General features: G+C 41.9%; 1 protein-coding gene and 1 long non-coding RNA gene across 5 annotated transcripts in view; one reads left to right on the plus strand and one right to left on the minus strand.

The window, feature by feature from the left end:
- The window catches only part of LOC124211787 (uncharacterized), a 90,116-nt gene extending 78,661 nt beyond the window's left edge, over window positions 1-11,455 (minus strand). Inside the window, exon 1 of the long non-coding RNA XR_006881515.1 lies at window positions 11,347-11,455. This is a non-coding gene — a long non-coding RNA (uncharacterized lncRNA). The remainder of the gene's footprint in view (window positions 1-11,346) is intronic.
- Galk (N-acetylgalactosamine kinase) overlaps window positions 1-22,792 on the plus strand; it is a 75,375-nt gene that overhangs the window by 32,857 nt on the left and 19,726 nt on the right. Inside the window, exon 1 of one of the 4 annotated variants that reach the window (XM_046611200.1) lies at window positions 17,548-17,717. The exons of 1 other annotated variant lie outside the window; for it this stretch is intronic. Coding sequence is in view for 1 of the 3 variants with exons in the window: in XM_046611199.2 (XP_046467155.1) it covers window positions 21,324-21,387 (64 nt within the window). In the remaining 2 variants the exon portion in view is untranslated. Of the gene's footprint in view, window positions 1-17,547; window positions 17,718-21,013; window positions 21,033-21,191; window positions 21,388-22,792 lie in introns of those variants that run through there. 2 more of the 4 variants (XM_069133512.1, XM_046611199.2) reach the window with 2 other exon arrangements.

Raw genomic sequence — 22,792 nt, forward strand, 5'->3', positions numbered from 1 at the left:
CCGTAAGTTGGACAACCCTGTCCTGAATTTGGACAGACTCTGTTCCGCGTTCCGCGATGGGCTTCTTGGAAGGTGCAGACGGTGGTCAATTTACGTTTGACGAGTGTGGGTATATCGCGTTTAATGCGAACCTGTGGCTCCAGTCACGATACCTCGGCGCTCCACCCTGTATATGGCGCACGTTCCGGCACGTCCGCAATGGGGGACTGGTGGTGTATCGGTACCGGTCCGTAGGCATCCGTTGGCATCTGTAGACAAGGAGCATAACTCACGAGCCGCGAATTATGGACCGGTTGCCGGAGTGCACCTGGACCTCTTTTCCGTCGCGTTTATCCTTTTTCGGTTCCATCGCCGGTTCGTACTGGAAGTTGGACACGAAAAGGACCCTACACATGATATAACCACTTCTCTGTTTACTTTGTGCTCCAGGCTAATTGGCATCGTGACCTTGACACGAAGAAGAGCACCTTACGTATCATCGGTGCCAGAATGTCCATTAAGCCATTTTTCGCTGTATGTTGACTTCCGTTGATTTTTTCACCAAGTTTATACACACCTGTAATGAAATTCGAAAGGAGGTTGAGGAGCTAAATCCTGGTGAATAAATTCATGTCGCGAAGGAGTGAAACAACTGCGGCCACTACGGTCTCGTGTACCAAGGTGTGAGAAGAGAGTAGGTATGTATAATCGCTGAGTGGTGCAAAGGAGTCACACTACCGTGCGCGGCCAGCGGGCCACTGGAGAACCGAAGAAACGAGCGTAAGGTACGTGGTTCGAATTGAAAATAAAGAAAGTGAACGCGATCGATTATTTCTCGGTGAACAAGATCGGTGGAGCCGGGTGTCGATGGTCTCTTGTACTTATACCTGTACCTTTTTCACTTCCTACTCCAAACTCCATTCAACTTGCACCAACTTCTGACTTCTCTCCTCTTCACGATATAGGAACCAATACGTTAGCTGTCGAGTTACGACCGGTGAACACGGACATACGTAGCCGCGGTGGTGAAACGGGATCGCGGGAAAGCTTGAGGAGTGTATAATATTAGATTTTTTTTCATAAACACGTACGTATGAGAATACGCAGCGGGCCTACAACAGGGTTTAATAAAGCGAACTCGGAGACGGTGGAACTCCAGCTGAGGCATGAAACGGTATACCGAAGCTGGAACACAGCTCGAGGTGGGTACCTGAGAGCACGGAACATTGAGAGGAGAAAAGCCGCGATGGTGGCTGTGCGGCCGAGCCGAACTGCATGTATATGGACCCTGGATCGAGCAGAGCTGGCGCGGTTATAAATATCTTGAACCCCGCGCGCAGGGGCACAATGCTATCTGTTTCTGAAATCAAATTGTTGAAGGAATGAACATATTTTGCGTGACCTCGCGGTAACGCGCGCGCGCGCTCAATTCCGAAGCTGCAGCAAATACCACGATATATTTGTTACCCGGTTGCCCCGAAGCCCCGGGTACCGCGCCGATACCAGGGAGAAGAGAAGAGAAGAGAGAGAGGAGAGGAGAGACCTGCCTTTGTACGTACTCCATACCCTGCTCCAGCACTCCGCCAGGTCGAGACATAAATCCAAACTGGAATGTAGCGTTGACCGCGGACCTGGTCCTTCCTTCCCCTTCGCGTCACTCTCCCCCGTTGACCATCGCGTTCGCCATCCACGACTAGCGGGCCCAGGGATTTATCCGCGTTTAACCCTTCCGAGTTGCTCGCTTTCGTTACTTGGACTCCATGCGCGTTCTACGTACGAATACCCAAACAGCACGAAACTTTACGTCGTCAAAGAGACGTCTAAAGGATGTCTTGTGCACCATTTTTTAACGCCTAAAGAATATCTTCGTGCCTAAAACGTATCCGTGGGGCCTTATAGACGTCAGAAAATAGTGTACACGACGTCCTTTAGACATCTTTTTGACGACTTCATGATTTGTGGTGTCTAGGTACGTATTCAAGCTTTGATCAAGTTATATCCGTGGACTAATATTTTGCACTTTGTAAAAATATTCCAACATGTGGCAGAAAAGTTGGCGAGTGATTGTTTAATGGGTAAAAAATCAAAACGTACATTCGTCGCTAACCTCTGTTCCAAAATCAATAACTTCACTCACATCGATATTTTGATAAGAATTCCTAATTTGCTCACCCTGTGAAATCAGAGATAATTTTCAACACCCCTGAAACTGATCAATTTCGGAACAAAACTCGACTGCTTTAATTGTTTTCGTTTATTTTTTCTGGTCTCTATTCAGCACGCTGGAAGGGAACTGAAGAAGTTCAAAAGGCCATCGGTTAATTTTAGACAAGAATTCCGGAAATATATTACTACAATTCGTTTTACAACCTTTTTATATTCAAGCATCAGAGTTTCAAGCGGGAGAAGAAAAAAAGAAAGCAATGTTCTTACACCGTGGCGAATGATTCACGGAGTGAATTTTCTCACGTGTTTTAGGTACACAGTAGGTATACTTCGCGTGTACCCGCAAATGTGAATGCCTAAAAACGGATGTAAATGAAGTAGGTATAATAAAAGAAAGGAAGAGGGGAACAAAATATAATAAATGTACGCCTTTACTGTTAGTCCGTTATACGATCGCGTATATAATGTACGTACATTCGCGTTGAAATATCAGAGACTTCTGTATTATTTATTTCTCTTCTTTTTGTTCTTTTTCGTCTACCTGATATAAAATTCTATGATAAAAATAATAGTCCGCGAGGTATGAAGAATTACAACACGCAGTAACGCGTTGTGCGTTTGAATATCGTTGAAACAACGAAGGGGATTTCTCACTGCACGACGGCTTGAAGAACGAACAAGCAAGAAAGAGAAAGATAGTTAGTTATACCTGCCCGGCAGTTATAACAACCTACATAATAATAGTTTCCTGTATACTACTATTCACGATAACAATGTGCGCTATTTTAACAAGTTGTTCGGTAAATGATATGTTAATATCTGTCCGCCTATCTCCGCTCGAATCTTGGCCTCTTTACCCGTGGGTTATACATTAAGAATACATTAATTCCCATGCAGCAGAACCGAGCCGAGTCAAGGCACCTCGTGTGCTTCTTCCTCGCGTCAACAGCCACACCACCTACACAACTTTTGTCTCCTTCTTTCCGTCTTTCCTCCTTTTCTTTCGTGTATCTCGTTTCTTCGCTTCTCTACTCTCGTCCCCCTTTGCCTGTTACTTTTCAATTCTATCCGTAGAAAGAAACACGGAACGAAAGACAGAGATGAGAGAAAGGAGAATATGCGGGGATCGTTATCGAGACGATCGGGAATCGAGAATAAGAGGAGCACCCTCCATTAGCTCGTTATCGAAGTCGGTTGGTCGAGTCTATGAACGGGGCTGAATGAGTCCTGCACGGTTCATCGGTATTCTACATACACACACTTATGCGATGAAGAAACACGCACTTTTTAGGTAAAAATCAACCCGGCGGTGCAGTATTACGGGGACGGAAACCGACCCGACGCCGGGCACATGCCGTCGACTGATAAGGAGAGCCTTGCAGAAGCACCTGCAGAGGGACCATGCACTTCGTGCCTATCGTGCGTTTCAGTCGTTTGCACGCAAGACGGTAGAACGCAGCCTGCGAGAATTCGTTGCCGATCATTTTGCATTATAGGTGTATATGAGGCATTCCACGGAAAACCGACCTACGTACGAACCTAACCATCGGCGTTTTTTTTTTTTTTTTTTATCTTGTTTATATTTTTAAGTATGGTTCAGAGTGTGAAAAAAAAAAAAAACGTCTTTCATCGGGTTTTAGATTTTTCGTATCACCGATTATACTTTTACTGCCCCCAGAAACACGAAAATGGAATATTCTAACGAATAGATTGGAACCTAATCAATTGGATTTAAATAGTTTTTACGACCGAGATGAAAGTGGGCAAGATTTTGGTTTAGACATTACAAGTGATCGAAACGAGTCATCGAAAAGTGAGAAAAAATATATAAAATATAAATTTGTACTTTTAGAATACATCTTGTTCTAAAGATTTTCGTTTGTTAACAAAAAATTCATGAAAAAAATTTAAAGCCAATCCATCAGGGCTATTCATTCGAAAATCGGGTTCTTATATTTTTCGGAGGAGTAAAAATCGAACCCGTGATCCAAAAAAATCTAAAACTTAGTGAAAGATGATTTATTTGTACACTCTTAAATACACTTGAAAATAAATAAAATACATACGTAGATCGTTTTGGGGTGGATTGTCTCATATGCGTCTACGTATAATTGCAAAATAATAGGATTCCCTCATCCGCGATAATCGTGCTTTTTCGCAAAACACTAATAATTATTCGAAACGATGAAAAATACTTTTCGATATTTAAGGTTGCCTCAAAGCGCACGACGACGGTTGAATCGTTATTCGATAACCGTCACCTGCCCCTTATCCTTACACCGCAGTTGTGCACTTATTAGCGATCTCACCGATCAAGTTATGCGCTTCGCTTTACCCGAGTGGGATCAATTTTCTCAATAGTCTGCCAGATCGCCGGGTGGGCTGTAAATTGGCAATAATTAATTGACGTATAATTGGGAGAACTATACGGTATCTCAGGGTATACATTATATAAAATATACCTACAGTGTGTACGGCACTAATTGACCGCCAATTAAAGCGTAAAGGCTGAGGCTCATAAGCGAACTGGTATATAAGAATCGTCTCTGCACGTAGAGCGGTGGAAAAAAAGATGGGGATAATTTGTTCAATTCATTCAGGAGGATATATTTTCAACGTTGAGCTACGCGCATTTACCGTTGAAAGCATTGAATCCGTCTGAGGCACGGTCTGAATTGGCTTCTTCGTCTGGTCGGTTATATATATATATACGCGAGCCCGTGAAAAGCCGACTGACACTGCGGCATCCCCTTTTGATAACGGATTCTCAGGCAATTTTCCTGGAACTGCGACAGTCGCGGATAAACTGCCAAGTTGGCTAAGCAATTTTCTTATCAGCGCGTCATTTCCGGTCGTTTATCTCATGGGTTGTAGTTAGGGGGGAGGGACATTGATTAAAAGCCCATTTTAACTCCGGGAATGCCGGTGCGGAGCCTGCTCCTCTCTCTCTCTCTCTCATACTCATTTCGTTTCTTTGATTCAATTTACGCGGAAGATAGCGTCAATAAACGCTTGTTCACTCGTGCCCGGCAGTGCAGGCGTCTGCTTCTCGCAGATCAGACTCACCGTCTGCCTCTCCTTCTCCTCTCTTGCCCTTATCCTTCTCGCCTTCGTCCTGCCTTCTCTCACTCACCCCCATCTTATCGCAAGATCAAATAATTCCGGACGCTAACTCTCCGACGCCTTCTTCGAGCCGAATGGTCGCAATCGCTTCCCTTTTGTCGCTTTCGTTTCTTTTTCACTTTCATTGCGACGACTCGACAACAACGGCCATCGCGTCATAATAACTACAACCTCATCGGCATTGATATCGCTTCGCAACAATCACTCCGCGACGCGTCCTTTTCGCATGGATTATAATGATCCCAGCCGCGTTGTCGAACCAGTGCTACATCTTCCCTTCTTTCATACAACAAAACCACGTACCACAACTATAACTTCGAGTCCTATAAAGTTCTGCGAAACTAGAAATCTGTCCCTTATCTGTTCGGTTTTTACAATTCACAGTCATTTCGAAGAATGAAAATACACAGATTTGATCCGAAGAAAGAACAATTGTTCATTCCTGTAGACGAAATCCATTAATACAGTCAATAATTTTGTAATTTCTAACTTGTATATATATCTTTCACGAGGTATCACATGTCTTGTTTCGATAAAGTATTTTATAATTCGCCATGTCTAACAGCGATAACAATCATGTCAATCGTACAAGGAAAAATCTCAGCAAGCAAATGTATTCGCACAAATTAAACTAGTCAGTAAGTCAAACAAAACATTTACAGTCATTGCGAAAAGAAAATAAATATATTTTGACCAAAATCGACGAAACTTACATAAACACCTGAATAATACAACTCCGCAAAATCCCTTGCATCGTCAAAAATCGACAGCGTAAGTAGCGAGAAATATCTCGCGTGAATAAGAATTACGTACAACGTGCAAAGGCATGAAATTCGAAAAATACTTTGTCAACAAATTTCCATTTTAATAATCTGCAACACGGGGCGAGACTGCGTCTCTCGGCAGATACGCCGCCGCCACGACAGTTGACAAGAGTTTCATATCTCTCGCTCAAAAGTCTCTACCGCGCATTGTCTAAAAGTTGACGACGCCGCGCACCCTCGAAGACGGAAGATAACATCTGGTGCTGCCTCCATCAACAACCTCCGCGTCTTCGTACCGAAGGAAACTCGTCTTCAATTATTCTTGTACTCCTCTCCTCCTCCTCCCCCCCCCCCCCACCCCCACCCCGCGCCTCACGCCGCCCTTCGAGCCGGCAATTCCCACCCCCGTCAACCCCCGGCGACACTCGCCCGTTTTGCTCGGAACTCGGTGCCGCAGCACCCGGCACCGCGTCTGCACGGTGCGCCCGCCTGTCACGCACTTCTGACGAACACAGAATTTATGGAATTACAAAAGCGGCGGAATTAATTTGCATACATAAAAAATACATCAAACTTTCCCCAGCGGACCGGATCCCTTTCGTAGCACGAATATTAACAGTTTTTTAATACGGAGCCGTGAGCCGGGAGGCTCAAAGTCAACCGCGGAAAAATAATTCAATCCCACACGTGTGATACGCGAGAAAGTTTTTTTTTTACTCTTATCTCATATCGTAGTACGATATGTACGGGGAAAGACAAAAAGGATAAAAGAATTCCTAATGGAGTAACGAAAACTCGATCAATATCATACGGCGATCTCACCTCTCAGCACGAGAGACGCGATTTATTAGATTTCAATTTGGAAGCTGGCCGCTGAAGATGAAAAAAAAACGTTCCAAAAACGAAACGATACACGCGAATCGAAAAAGATTAACCGACTTTGGTAATTATTGGATTCCCCGGAGAGAGAGAGAACAACGATAAGCAATATAATTCTCGGAAAATTTTCTCCATTATTTTTATCACACTTTTTTTCTTTGTTGTTCTATACCAAGAACGTTATCGTCGGGATTTTCACAACATTAATTCGAGTAGAATGGGTTTATTTTAAAAACTTGCCCGTACTTTCGACGACGCGGCGGTTTGTCGTATAATATCAACACACACACACACACACACACACACACACTATATCTCGCTCTCTTTCGCAAATTATTATAAGCTAGCTCGGTGAAAAAGACATTTCTAAGCAAACTTACCGTCGTATATATGTATATATAATAATACTCGTATACAGTTCTAAGATTGAGGTAAACGTATAGTTGGGTTGAATTCGTTGCAGGGAGGTATAAGGGTTGAAATTTTCATCGAGATAATCGTTACTTCAGCAAGTCGCCTAATAACGGCGAAGTGGTATTAAATTCGAAAGTTCTAATCCTATTAATCAAAATATATTAAAACCGCCCCCGGACTTGTTCACCCTTTTAATAATCTCAGAGCTGAGGCAAGAACCACCGCGGTTCAAAGAGTTCTTCGAGGATAAAGAAGCCTTCACTGAGCTCAGCTCAGGCCGAGGCCTGAGGAACCCGGTGACGAAACGAGAGAGAGAGAGAGAGGGGGGGGGGGGGGGGGAGTGAGAGAGAGAGAGAAAACGAGAGAAAGAAAGAGAGAGAGGGAGGATCGGCGCGAGGGCTTAGCGAGCTACCCTCCTTTGAAAGCGTCGTATAACTACTTAATTCTCAAAGACACCACCTAGCGGACACCACCTCGCCATTTTGCATGACAAAAGAACCGCAGGAAATTCCAATTCCCGGGTACAATATTCGCGGGAGGTTTTCTTGGCAAAAATCTCGCTACAGCAGCCTTCCTCAGTTCCCGTACCGACACTCGAGATATTGTAGCTCGTTATTTTATTACGTTAGTTCAAACTACTGCGGTACAAAGTTTCGTGATGAAGCTCGTAAGATTTTTCACCCGTTCAACTTTTCACAATATTAAATACCAACGGTTTGGAGACATTTCGAAATCATAGACCCTGAAATTTTGTAATAGCCCTATTTTTTAACTGTTTCAAAAAATTTTGACGTTCCTGAAACTTATAGTTTTTGCAATTAGGAGAATATCAATGCTAGGAACTGAATTTCCAAAAATTGATCTACTTCCGATCGAAAATAATGAAGACGCAAAGTTTGCCACAAGCTTAATTTTTTTTGCCAAATTAAAACTGTTGACAGATTGGCAATTTCGGTTGAATCTCGTTTTCTTACTTCTAAAATTGTCGCACATTATATTTTGCATTATTTATCCGATTGATTCGCACGATTTTGTGTCAAAAGACTTTACCGAATGAAATTATCCATTTAGCACAAAAAATGCGGTATCTTTTTAGCGCTAACTGTCCGGTCACCCGCTTGCTTTGACTTGACGATCGGAGAAGTTTTGATTTTTTATTACGCTTAAACAGAGCTACCGCATGTTTGGAGTAAGAAAGAAGTTAGCATGTACGTATACCCAATTCACGGAAATAAAAAAGCGCGAAACGTAACTCCGTGACTAATTAAAACTGAGTGGAACCAGAGATAAAAATAAAAACAGAGTCCCTGCACCGAGTTAGCGGTTATACAAACACACACACACACACACACAATCACACATAGAATTAAAATGATGCTCTGAAAAGTGTGTTGAATGTGCGAGCATGGTAATAAACAAAATACAAATTACTGTACGCGACAAGGGAACTGAGCGCAGTAGAGAGAACGAGCATATCTGCAGCCTTAGGTATACCTAAACCACCCACTGTAAAATAAACAACATTTTCATAATTACATCGAACAAATTCTGGCGAGTGGTCGGCCGCTGAGAGAAGAGATGAGATACACGTACGTATATGAGAAAAACAGAGAGAGAGAGAGAGAGAGAAAGCGAAGAAAGAAGAGGAAGAGGAAGCCGAAGTAGCCGAAGGAGGACGAGGAGTAAGTACCTCGTGCTACCGCTGCTGCTTCTGGAAGCCGCGCCGTTGTCGTCGGTACACGCAAAGCTGGTGGAGTATTACAAGTTCAAATATAATTTACTAATTACTTTGGGTGCTCAACATCGATGAAAACGTTCGTGAACTCGCAAAGAGACGGTGCCGCCTTGTTGGGTTAGGCAGGACATGTCCGCGGTTATCAGTCGGCAATCGACTCGCCGACGGATGAGTTGGAATTAATTTTCATAAATTTCGTCACCCTCGTCTCAACCGCAAACAAAGCTTTGGGCGGTATTTCAATCCGATGCTTTACATGTACAGGTATATACTTCACTACGCGTTAAAATCATCACAGACGCGTAGAGAATATTTCCGTTCAATTAATCATTGCAAATGTACAATTACAGCGTCATTGTAATGCAATATATCTACAATATTGCAATCCGCCGATAAAGCGGAGCTCTGCAACGGCCAGTAGTAACGTCAGTCGCTAGTCAGACGGCGGTAGCATGCATTGCCTGATAAAATCTTACCTACTATTCTCCCCATGCCCCGCCATATGTTTTATCCCGTAGGTATCATCGTTGTATACGTGAGAATAGGTCATTTTATGAATGTTACTTTAATGAAAGAGTGAGCTGCCCTCAATAAGCCTCTGCAAAAGATTGCTCGGATATCATTATAAATATCGTTATTTCACGATAAACGGTCACATGGAATGAAATCGCGTATAGAAATATTATTTTCTACGAACTATGCAAGATACAAGACAAACGATAAGAATTAATCATTCACTGACTAATTATTATTGAGCGTCCGAAAATCATTCGTTGATACAAATGATTGGCGTAATTTTTATCGTTTACGATAAATGCATCTAAATTTTGAATCATAGATGACGGTTAACACAAATGAACCGAACACGCTACGTGGACAAGATTAATTATACCATGCTGGCATTACTGTTTAATAAAATCTATACAACAATTAAAGTTTAAAACTTATTTAATGAGATTTTACCAAAATTCATCCAGATTTAACCATATCAGTTGGAGTAACTGCACTGCGAGATATTCGTGCTGGTACAATAGTTACGTTTATTTTTTTTTCCCCCATGATTTTACGACAGTAAAAACAGACTTTGAGCCCTAAATTGATGAAAAACAGTGCCACGAACGAAAGAAAAAACTCCGCTGCAATCGCATAAGCGATCCAACCTATACGTATAGTCTAATTCAGCTTATAGTCTAATTTTGAGATTGATCGACGTTGTCCCTCGGATATCAAAGACGCGGGTGAAAGAGGTTCAAAGACGATGCTACCACCCCTGCATGGGGTGAGAAGAAAGAGGCGGAGGAGGGTGGCGGGATGCGAGGCGGTGGCACGCAGCGTGTCCGACGCTCCTCCGGGGAGCGATCAATGAGGACACCACGTCGTAGGTTGTGGGGGACGTGGGAGTTTGGGGGGGTGGGGGGGGGTGAGGAGGCCGCGTCACGTGACCCCATCCGCGGGGAGTCCGCGCAATGCATCACCAACCAGACTCCCCGTCAGCCCCCGCGACGCCCCCGTGACACCGCCATTGCCTCGCGTCCCTCTTCTTTCTCCCCCAAATCCTCCATCCTCCCTGTAACACCGCGCTCGCGATCCTCGCGGCTTGCTAAGCGGAATTGTTGTTGAGCTACATCACGGCAGCGATACCGGCGGCTGGAAGATATACTCCGTTTGGGAATTCGAATATTTCATGTCTTCGGCTCGACTCCGTCTAATTCGAAGACAGTCATGCCTTAATTTAATGGGATTTCAGAAATAAAAAGTTCTTAACGGAGAAACAAGACGGAGAGTGATTGATCATCGCACAATATGCACATGTAGCACGGGGAAAGGAAATTATGTAGCAGGCTGTAAGAAAAATACGGCGTGGACTGCTATAGATTACAATCTGATGTTGATGTTGTACTTCACATAATCTGATATGGAATTTCGTATTGATCGCAACGATTGTTTCGCGTCACATAGTAGTCCACACTGGCCAGTTTTAGTCGATTTTAACACGATCAATCACCACGCGGCAGATTACGTTTACCTGTGTTTTATACCCATTCCCATAGAAACTATAATAAAAAACAACGCTCATATAGCAGCGGGGGCGTTGAATCGGCAACGAGCATAAAAATGCGGACAGAGTGTGTAAGGGGGAGGAAGAGATATATGTTTGAAGGTATTATAACACGCTGAGAGCCGTCCGTTTGCATATTAAAAAGGTTTAAAACTCGGCACCCCGAAAGTGTGTAGTACTTAATATTCTTTCGTACTCCGTGCTGTTTCGCACTGGTTTGTACTTACCCTTTTACACTCGCCATCGTCGGTCACACCGAGGTAAATTATTTTGCAACCGGAATGAGAAAATTTTCTTCGGTTCAAGCAATTGACGACATCTTTTCAATTCTTGCCGTCTTGAAATTGTCAGGCCTGAAACAATAACAACAAAATTCACTTTGTCAGGTATTTATGGACACATACAAGTTACACATAGATCATTGATGGAGTAGTTTATGCAACTGGCTACAAAAGTTGAAGTAACGACGACCCTTGTCCGCATATAACGAGCAATAACGAATAACGCCGTTCGTTTATACCGCGGTTTATACGACAATAGGGTGAACCGCTCATCCGAAGACATTTCACTTGCCAAGATAAGGTGGATGACGATCAATCCGCAGATCGTAAGTGGTGGACATCGCGGACTATATGACCCACGAGAAAACGAGGACGTAAACGGGTCTTAACGGCCACATTATGATACAAACCCAAAGTCGTGATCCGTGAAGTCGATGGACGTCGTTGCCAGAAGGTGAAGTACATTCAACTCCTTACAATAATCCACCAGACGTGTTGCGTACATCGGATAAAAGAATACCGACATAGACTACTGGGGTGGGATTTATACGCACACCTATGTCCGCTCGTTAAGATCGCGCATGGAACCCGGAAGGTTTCGTTACATATCCGGGTAAGCGTTGGAAGGGGGATAAGCGAGGATGGCGGGCAAGATACAGAAGGATTTCTAGTGGATTTGGGAGGGTGACGGAGGGGCACTCCAAAGCGGGGGTGGGGGGAGGCAGTGAACGAAAGTGGATTTTGGTGGTCGGCAACGACGGAGAAAACCCTTGCGGAGCTCCGTACGAGTGGAAACGCGAGGTGGTCGGCGGTGCTGGGCTTAAGGAAAAGAGGAGGCGCGTGCTAGCTGGATTTATGGGAGTCCGTTATGACGTTGATGTATCACCGCGGCAGAAACGCGTCGTCTGCTTGGCCACGCGAGGAGGGTGGAAGTGGAAAGGAACAGGGAGTGAGAGGTCGAAACCACGACGCGTCGGCCGTCGCGGTCTAGCCGTCCCTGAAGAGGATGAGAGAAGGAAGGAAGCACAGGGCTGAAATCGCGGACGGAGAAGAGAGGAGCTTACGTCTATAAGCCGTGAATATTTGTGTGTGGTCCGTGCGGTCCCTTGACCGCGAGCCTGAATTTCGCACGCCGCAGAACCTTCGGGTTAAGAGGTACCGTCATGCCGTATACATACGCATTCCCACTACTCGTTTCGGTCCAATGGTTACATTTGTACCAATTATTATTCCGACAGGCTTACAACGATTACATCCCAGTTTACAGAGTTGGTTACTAGTACACTTGTATGTATCTCCAACGGTATACGTGGTGAACACCCGGTAAAATGCCCGTCGCCCATTCACCCCACCTCATCCATTCTTCGGTGAGATTAATTTTTCTAATGACATTCAAATCCTCCGAGGGTAAGTCGCGACTTATCGTCGGTCGATAATGTAGGGATCCCTTTTTACCACTTTTCGAACACAACTTATACCACAGATCGCCAAACCGTCGCGTCGATCGAGAGCTACGCGAGGAAATTTGAAGTAGATCGTGATCGTGCTCAGGTTGGCTGACCTGAAGTTGAACTACTCAACTCAGGCCAATGACTCACGAAAACAGATTAACCGATGGACATTTGGTCAACTGCATTCGAATCGCACCTACGATCTGCTCACGTCACATTAAAAACACTATTAATGACAAAAAAGAGTGCCATGTTTCTCATGAAACATAATTAGTCAGATGAAAAAAATGTTGTTCGTACACTTTGTTGGTAAGTTCTTTACAATATAAACAATTTTATTCAAGTTTTTGTAATATTTACTAGAAACGTATGTTTTTACAGGTAATAAATAAATGTATGACCGAGAATGAAATATTATTTTTGTTCTGATTTCTTTTGGTAGCTTTACGAACATTACGGTTGCTCAGTGGCTTCAAAGTTTGGCGACCACTGGCTTATACGAAAGAGCTGGGTGGATGTGTCAGCCGATATGGATGCGTTCAGTTGTAAGTTTTGAAAAATTCTAATTTAAGAATCAGTCAATTTGGAAGCAATCGCGATATAGCGAACGTTATAAAGAGAGAAGAAAAGAGGAAGCGGGAAAAACAGGAAGCTCGAGCCGTGTCCGACAAGCCTTACCGGTAGTTTGGTATAACGTTTGAAAAATTAGAGAAGCATTGAGCAAACGGAGAAAAGGGGTAGTAAAAGCATAAGTCACGCGACTCTGTCACGCGAGTCGCATAAGACTGCGATGCTTGTACCTGTGCGATAGACCAGCCGACCAAGTAGCGAAGTAGCGTTTATGTACCGCAATCTGTAGACGCTCGCGAGGAACTAACTTTATAGTGTAGTTATATCTTACATTAGCCAGGGCAGAGCCGGGCTCGAAGGGTTTACTACTTAGGGCGCCGCCAACCCCGGTGAAATATCGAATCTTCCGGCGAAATACCCGACACCCTGCAGCACCGGCTTGTATGGCCTGACACAGGAGTATAAGACACGCGATCTATTAAATTTGTCGTCACGAGCTGTTTACACCACGGAATATTACAATTGCGACCGTTTAACCCTTTCCGTACTCATAATATCTCAACGCTTGGTGCAGCAGCGACTCGGAATACCCGGATCTCGATGCCGTACGGTGAAATCATGGTACCCATACACGTGTAATGTGTGGGTAAAACCAGTCTAATCGTTATACATCACGCTTCGAATCGAGGGAAGTGAGACAGATCGAGTCACGTTTTACTCAGACCATTTGTAACGGGATTAAATAAATAGGGGTGAAAACATTTGAAGCATATTAATTCTTTTTGCATGAAAAATGAATAGTCGCGTTGAATACCTCGTGCGAAGAGGAAACAAAGTACAAGGATTAATCGGTTTCGGCTTATTGATCCCGATTTAAACCCCAAATGGGGTGGAGTTTTGCGTGAGTCGGACAATAGCGGAGACTTTGAGACGATGTCCAAGCACTGTGTGATTTAGAATGCGATACTGGATTACCGGAATCGTCGGATATGGATAGAGGACACGTACTTACGTGGGTTTAAAGATGGATGTTGAGGGTAAAAACGAGAGGGTGAGTCCCGCGGAGTAATCGCGATGCCTGTCGATCCGCGGAGGCGAGACGTCGCGACAATCGGTGATCACCGACGCGTGGCGAAGGCAATCTGAGGTCCATTTTGTAGTAGAATTTATTTTCCCTTTTCTCCGTTACATGTGTGGAGGAGAAAGCTGGAGAGTGAGAGAATGTATATATCATAGAGCCAGCTAGCCGGCTAACCGGATACCGCTAGAGTGCCGCAATCCCGAAATATGTTTGCGCCGATTCGCCAGCCGGAAGTTCGGCGGGTCGGAGAACCGGGGTGAAATCGAATTCGTATAAGAACCGACGCGACGCGCCGGACGCATAAAATGCTTTGCACGCCCTTTAAATCCCAGACGACTAACCAACCCCTCTCGTACTGCAGAATGCATCGTAGCCACAACCATTACCGAACGGAAAACGTCGATAAGTTTTACCGAGATCTAACTGCGGAACGGGCGCGCGTTTATCCTGTCAACTTTGTCATTATATTCCCAGCTGTGGGACAAATAATTCTGTTTGATGGTTCGAGAGAGGAATTACTATGTAAGAAAATAATTAGAATAAGTCTGGATGTATTTTTTAACAATTATGTAATATCAAGAAATATTCTTAAAACTATTGAGAAAATTACCAAAATCAGTTAATTTATAGCTTATTATTTTATCATGCCCTATTCTTTGAACTCCAACGAGATAAAGCAATAAGCAGAGTGAAAATAAAGCTTTATTCTGATCCAAAACTTAACTTCTTCATAATAAAAAAAAAATATATATATAATGGAAGTTGCACGGAAGTGGATAAATTACCATTCACGAGTAACGATGAATTATCGTCAAGTTCATGTCTCGTCCTTTGATTTAAGAATTTCAGTCGTTAGGGTGTCTATCTCTTCAGGTATATCATGCCTCTATGGTGTGAAAATAAACTCGATTTGTTCATCAAGTTGACTTTCAATTTTTCATCATTTGATTACTTTGGGAAAAAAATTCTTGCAACCGAATGTTTCAATTGATTTAATCAACCAATTCGGAAGTGCAGAAAAACTGCTACATTCTTTCTCGCTGAACGAAGTCGTCAAATAAGGACAAAACGATTGAATTGGAAGCTGAATTGGAAGTTGTATCGAAAAGTATAAGAGAAAGGAACGAAATATCCAGTGATAGAAGGATGGGCATAGGTAAGAATGGATCAGACTAAATACTTATAACCCAAACGCTAACATCGCACCGGCAAGACTTCGAAAAGAGAAAATAAATAATAAATCGAGTAAAAGAAATGAAAAGAAAAGAAAAAAAAAAAATGTTCTCTCTTGAGTTTTGTTTCGCGTGTATAACACAAGTTTCGAAATATCTGAGAACGATACGTGTTATATACCTATACCTACACACACTAGAATTCACCGTGTCACAGCAAGGAAAGTATTATCGATATTATCCAAACCTTCCAAGTCTGCGATATAAGCTAGAACAAAGTTTTGGAAACCCGAAAGAAGTCCAGACGACACGTGTTGTGGATGTATGAAGAAGAGCTGACGGGGTGCGCTGAGAAACTGTGAAGAAAGAAAATCAAAAAAAATCACGTAGAAATAAATTGTGAATCGAGTCTTCGTTCGGGGCGTGCAGTGAAATTTGTTGTGAAAATCTCTCCCAGGTTGTCCGGAAGGTAGTCGAACCCGGGTAGAGATACTGATACGAAAACTCCTGAAAGGGGGTGGAGAAAATAGGGGTAAAAGGAGAAAGAGGAGCGGTGAGGAGAGGAGAGGAGAGGAGTGGAGAGGAGAAGAGAGAGGAAACATCGATTGCACGGGGCCCAGGGGCTTGTAACACTGCGGTACGAACAGAGGGATCAGGCGTGCCGATAAACCAAGCGGCCTGGAAAATGCCGGATCACTGGCGCGATGTTTCAGCAAAAACTGTCTCGAAATCGGAGGAAAGCTGAGGGGCTCTGCAGGGCTGGTTTCCCCTCGTTCAACTAACCGTGCAGGAGGTACACTTTACTTTATACACGCCCGCGCGGTTCCCTCCCTCAACCCCCAAACGAATCTGCCGGATTTATGAAGGGCGTAATGCGAATTAAACTAACGTCTGCCTTATGATGCTACAATAAAAGTTACGGGGGGGGGGGACATTAATGCCCACTATAAGGGATGTACAAACGCCACCATGCCGCGTATAACGCGTCCCGCGGATGCGTTACAACTGCGTGCTGAGGGTTGTGTACCTTTATTTTTACACTTTCATTCTTTTCCTCTTTTACTTCAAATGCTCGTCGCGCATACAAACATCTACACAAATCTAATCCTCCTTCGCGAGCATTTTTATAAGGCTTCGAACTGGCCTGCGAACCCCAGGAAACGGGTCTTCCGATTCTATCAACGGTAGAATAGTTTCACTGACAAAGAAAGGGTGATAAAACCATGTGTAAGCTACGAAACTCATTCAATTAATTATTCTCGTAACTTTTCACCATTCAGAGACACTTTCCTCCCATCAATTTCAATTGACACTGTTTCCGAGAAATCATAACATGTAGATACCGAACAATGATTTAAACCATGTAATTTGCGTCTGTACCAAACCTTTGGCGATATCTGTGGAATTTTTTTACGAACCAGAGACGGCATGACCGATGAGTATTCATCGGTTCGGTGTGTGGCTTTCGTTGGATACCGACTGACAGTGAATTCCAGAGAGTCGTCTTGCCTGACCTGAAGGGCATCGACCACTGAATTTATCTTACTGACATATTCGACCCTGTAGATAAGTTACCGACAGCCAGTAAGCGAGATCTCAGTATATTTCCAGTCACTGGATAAGTTATCGATTGACAGTAACGAGAAAATGTACTGCCAACTGAAAATGAAATTCGAATTTTGGATTTGATTTGATGGCGAAATGTACAAAATTTCTTTCAAGGTAAAAAACTGAGTTTTTTCATTGTAGGACCTGGTTATTCCACGTCAAAGTTTCACCAAATAATTCCTACCTTCTGTCAAAAGATGGCCAAGGCAAGTTGGAAGCAACGCCTAATGTGGCAGGGTATAAAAGCTCTTGAAAACAGCTGTGTTAACAGATCGATAACCGGGAATGTTATTCAGGCGTTTGTTTAACATACAAGAAAGAAAATAAACTCACACTGTACCAATAGCGCGATAAGTTAATCTGTTTCGATAAGGTGGTGTTCAACTTGCAGTTGAGTTCTATACGCAAGCCGAAGCTACAGACGAACTTTCGACGGTACGTTTTATCCAAAAACTACACTTTACCGCCTTTTAATATCAAGTTGCTTTCCATTCCATACTTACGCTGGCTTATACGCTACTTTGCAGTGAAAATTTTACGGAACCCGGTACTTTAAATATTGCATATTATGCTGACGTAGAAACCGGTGCGTTGGTTCGTCGACAGGCCAGCAGACGCGACGCTTGGCGATATAAAGAACTGCGCGCGCAATCCGTATTTGTATGTATACGTCCATTGGGCGCCAAATTTTAAGCCCAATTTACCGCGTGAAATGTGAAACAGAGATAACGTTCAATGGTTGTCCAACATAAGTGTACTGTTTGCAAAAAGTTTGACAAATGAGCTCAAATGGTTGCAAAAAAAAAAAAAAAAAATTCATAATGGCCACCTCTGACACGCTTGCGATTTCATTTTGGCTCTACAATCGTTTTTAGGTCTTACAAAACAGTTTGTTTATCGTTTTGGGTTAACTTCCGAAGTTCACTCCTACACACGGAAAAATTGATAGTATATTTTCTGTTCCTATCCCCCACTCGTCGTACGAGATAGTAATTTCCGGTTACTTGTGTGTGTGAGTTTCATTCAAAATCGTCGAGTGAAGACAAACAGAGTATCGATGAGTATAGGATACAATAATTCATGTTATTATTGAAATTCACTCGATTTTACAACTTGTCATACGGATAAAAATTGTTTTTTTTATGAGTTACTTGGATCACCAAAGTGGAAAAAAAAACAATTTCCTTTTACATCGCGTCGTTTATATTTTCTGAGCGTAAAACTCATTCGAGTGAGAAATTTGTAGGCTGCTCCTTCAAGATCAGCCTAATGAACCACCCTATATAGTTACTCTTGACTCTTGTCGCTTCGCAATGACAATTACACAAATTCAGCGTTGATTTCCATATGTAACGAGAGTTATAAAGCGTGACGCAACGTCCCGAATTCGTCGACGACTGTACGTACACATCGCAGATGCGTTTGTACGTACATTAACACGTCCATATTATGCATACAAGCCGCAGACACAATATTTGCACAATCTCTAATTATCCAGAGACGTGCAGCAGCTTTAAAATGAAAGCAACAGAAAAAGGAGACGAAAAAAAAATACATGTGTGGAAAAGAAGACCAACGTGAAAGTACGATCGTTGGTAAAAAAAATAATATGCCTTCGGGTATATATACTGAAGAATTATACCTCGATTAGAAAATTAGCTCATGAAATATCTGCTTCACGGAGGGGGGGTGGGGGCAAAAAATCGGCGAACGCGTTCCGAGATAATAAGCTGCGTAACGGACTTTAGGATATAAAAATTGTTTAACGAACAAAGTAAAATCCTCGTTTTAACGAAATCGAATTCGAATAGTAACTATTTTTTTTTTTTTTTTCGTCTTCCCAACCCGCCGTACATATGTATAGTATAATCCATACTTCGTTCCCCCAAGAAGCCGAGGAAAGCAGCACTCAAATCGACAGGGTAATTTTTTTATTTTTTTTTTGTATCCACTTCTGAGGAGTACAATGTTCTGAAAATTTAACTGCCGTATAGAACAATGTACGTATAATTCATGGAGCTATTATCTACTTGGAATTTTCTTTAAAACTCCGCTGTAAATGTTACCGAGGACCCTTTGACGATGTATCAAAGCATCAAGTTTTAAACGCCTACCTCTTTTTTTGTAATTTTTCATACTATTGATGCAGACTTATATATGACATAGTTATTATTTTGTGATCTGCAGAGTACCAATAAATTTCAGTCCTTTATTTCATTTTTTTATTGTATTCGCTATCCTTACACTCGCCAGCGTTATTCGAAGAATGCGAATTCAACGATGTGTCTTATCGCGTATATAACGTGCATACGCGGCGAAATATCTCGGCGAGTTAACTACACACACACACACTCGTGTACATACATATAGAATGCTGCCAGTTTACCAAGAGAACGTGTATATATATATATATTAGGCTGATTCAAAAAAAACGGCCAATTTTTTTTTTTCAAAATCCTCACATAAAAACTTCCGAGAAGGTGTGAAAAGACGCCTGTAAAAAGCAGAGCCCTTAATATCATTATTAAGAGGTCGCGCATCGGGAATTTCTATTTCCCGTTTAAATAACACAGGAATAAATTTTTTTAAATTTTGCAATTTTGTATTTTTGCAACGGCTCATTGAATTAGCGGACCAAAGCATATTTTTGAAGGAAATTTGACGCTCTACAAAAAAAGTCCTTACAAAGTTTTTGATAGTCACACTCCTTCAAAAGTTATTCGAGGTCAAAGTTGAGCTTACAAAAAAATTCAATGTTTTTTCTGTTTTTCGATGATACTATGAATCTTTTCCCATTATTTTGTTATAAAGAGGATAGATTTCGAAACAATTACATTTTTAAATAGTCAAGTGCATCAGTTATGGATTCTCCATGATAACATGTTTATTATTTAACATCGCATTTTTGTAAGGTAACTTTATATTGACTCGATGGGAAAATTAATGATTGAAAAAGCCCAATTAGAGTAAGATATATTTATTAAATATATCTTTATAACAAAATAATGAGAAAAGATTCATAGTATCATCGAAAAAAAAAAACATTGAATTTTTTTGTAAGTTCAACTTTGACCTCGAATAACTTTTGAAGGAGTGTGACTATCGAAAACTTTGTAAGGACTTTTTTTGTAGAGCGTCAAATTTCCTACAAAAATATGCTTTGGTCCGCTAATTCAATGAGCCGTTGCAAAAATACGAAATTGCAAAATTTAAAAAAATTTATTCCTGTGTTATTTAAACGGGAAATAGAAATTCCCGATGCGCGACCTCTTAATAATAATATTAAGGGCTCTGCTTTTTACAGGCGTCTTTTCACACCTTCTCGGAAGTTTTTATGTGAGGATTTTGAAAAAAAAAAATCAGCCGTTTTTTTTGAATCAGCCTAATATATATATATATATATATATATATATATATATATATATATATATATATATATATATATGTATATATGTATGCACATGTATCTTTATTACAGTTACGATCGCTGCGATATCGCGTTCCAAGAAACTGTTTTTAGTAGTATTACTACAGTTGCACAGTAAAAAACGAAATTGTTCCACGTAATTTATGATTATACGAATCCGGCAAAAGGAAAATAATCTGAAAGTTCCAATTGTAATTATTTTCTCGTCATGCTGTGAATGAAGCATCGCGTCATTTTTATTTCCAACATCCGATACTATCTCGGAAATATGACACCAAAGTTGAATTTGCATCGAAGAATTTAATATCCGTCAATACCCGTGTGTAAATAATGTAATTCAATTTCGCGTTCAAAATCTTTGTCTCTGTTTCCCTGTCACTGCGAATACTCGTGACCGTCATCACGAGTCTGCTCGTCGAGTGTAACGTGATAATATTAAAATTACCGGAATGACGTCACCAAAAGTTTCAATCCACTTGAACATTCCCTAGTCTATAGCATGCTGTACAACTTTGGTCGTGCATAAGGATTTTATTCTCTTCGATAAAAGAAGGATAATAAACATTCACCCATAAACGATAGAAATCGTAATCGCTCGGTTGACAATCAAACCGATGTGCAACTCTGCGTCGAGACTGTACGATCGTCCGGTATTGGATTTCCAGACTCGAGAGCAAGGTATGAAATTTAACGATCGTAAACTTGGTAAATATAGGAAAAGGTATCGTAGCGGATGAATGGAATGATCGAAGTCATTCAACTCTTCCTGTCTGAATACGCGTATTTATGTAAGCAATTAAATTAAAGAAAAAAAAAAAGAAAGCTTTTCCTTTTTTGCACCATGTCAACGGATAAAAGGAGCGAAAGGCTTAGATCAGGAGTCCCGAAGCTCCGGGGCGATTCGACCTTATCTTGTCGTCTTTTGGCTCGACTAGACGTTGTATAATCGACCGAATAGCTAACGAGCTCGCGCAAGCTTGGTCTCGGAGTTGACCGGGGAGAGGATTGATGCTTTCCCGCCGTCAGGAGCGGCGCCGAGTCCTGCTAGACAAGCATCAGGCACATCCAGTGTCCTGCAGTAGTCGTTGCCCCGCCTCTCTGCCTCCCCCTAGCTGCAAATTAAACTGGAATATGACTTTCTTGGGTTTCACCGTGCAGCTGGGCAAGAGAGGCTCATAACCAGGGAGGTGTAGTTAATTTGGATATTATCATGGGGAAATTTAATAAGCAGGCATATTAATGACGCAACGACGTACACCGAGAGAAATTTTCAGTTCTGGTTACCGCTCAGTCGTTAACTATTTTTATTTTTTACCACAATCGAAAAATATAGTTCTAGGTAGAAAATGAAAATTAGTTTTGCAGCTGTTACCGGAAAGTCTACTATCCGTTGCTATTCTTTCTCATTACGATCACTGTTGCTATATTTTCTCGTAACTGTTGCGAAAATTTAATGCTTGTGCGACAATAAATTGACGTTGAAGGCTTATTTAACTAAAAAAGCAGAGTAAACCGAAGAAACCGATTTTGCGTTGCAATAACCAAAAAAAGATCGACGATAGCGCAAAATGGTTAGGCGTACCTCGTTTTTCGTAATTCCAACAATATTCAAACAGATTTTTTAACGATACCTGTTTTACTGAATTTTTCTAGTTACTGTAACAAATGAAAATTTTCTCAATGTAAGGATGGTCCAATGCGTATTTTACGGTGCATTTAGCTTACATCTTCGGTGAAGATGATGCCAAAGCTGGAATAAAATACAAACTTTCATTGATTAATGTAATATAGTTTCAGGAATAATTTTCGATGAATCTTAGGGAGTTCATTTGCGAGTAAATCTAATCAGAAACTCATTCTACAACAGTCGAAGAAGTTGATCCTCTCAGCCCATCAAAATGTCGTCAAATGATATTTCGAAGGTTTCGTAACATCGACAACAATTTCCGAAATTTTTTCAAATTATCTCATCGACTTGTCACGATTCTCATTATACTTGATGTGATTTCCTCGAAAATTTCATCACAATTTTTAATAATGCATTGTTACTCATTAGCTCATAAGTTGTATTAATTTTACCGAC

This window comes from Neodiprion pinetum, chromosome 2 (genome assembly GCF_021155775.2).
Source record: "Neodiprion pinetum isolate iyNeoPine1 chromosome 2, iyNeoPine1.2, whole genome shotgun sequence".
NCBI lineage: Eukaryota > Metazoa > Arthropoda > Insecta > Hymenoptera > Diprionidae > Neodiprion > Neodiprion pinetum.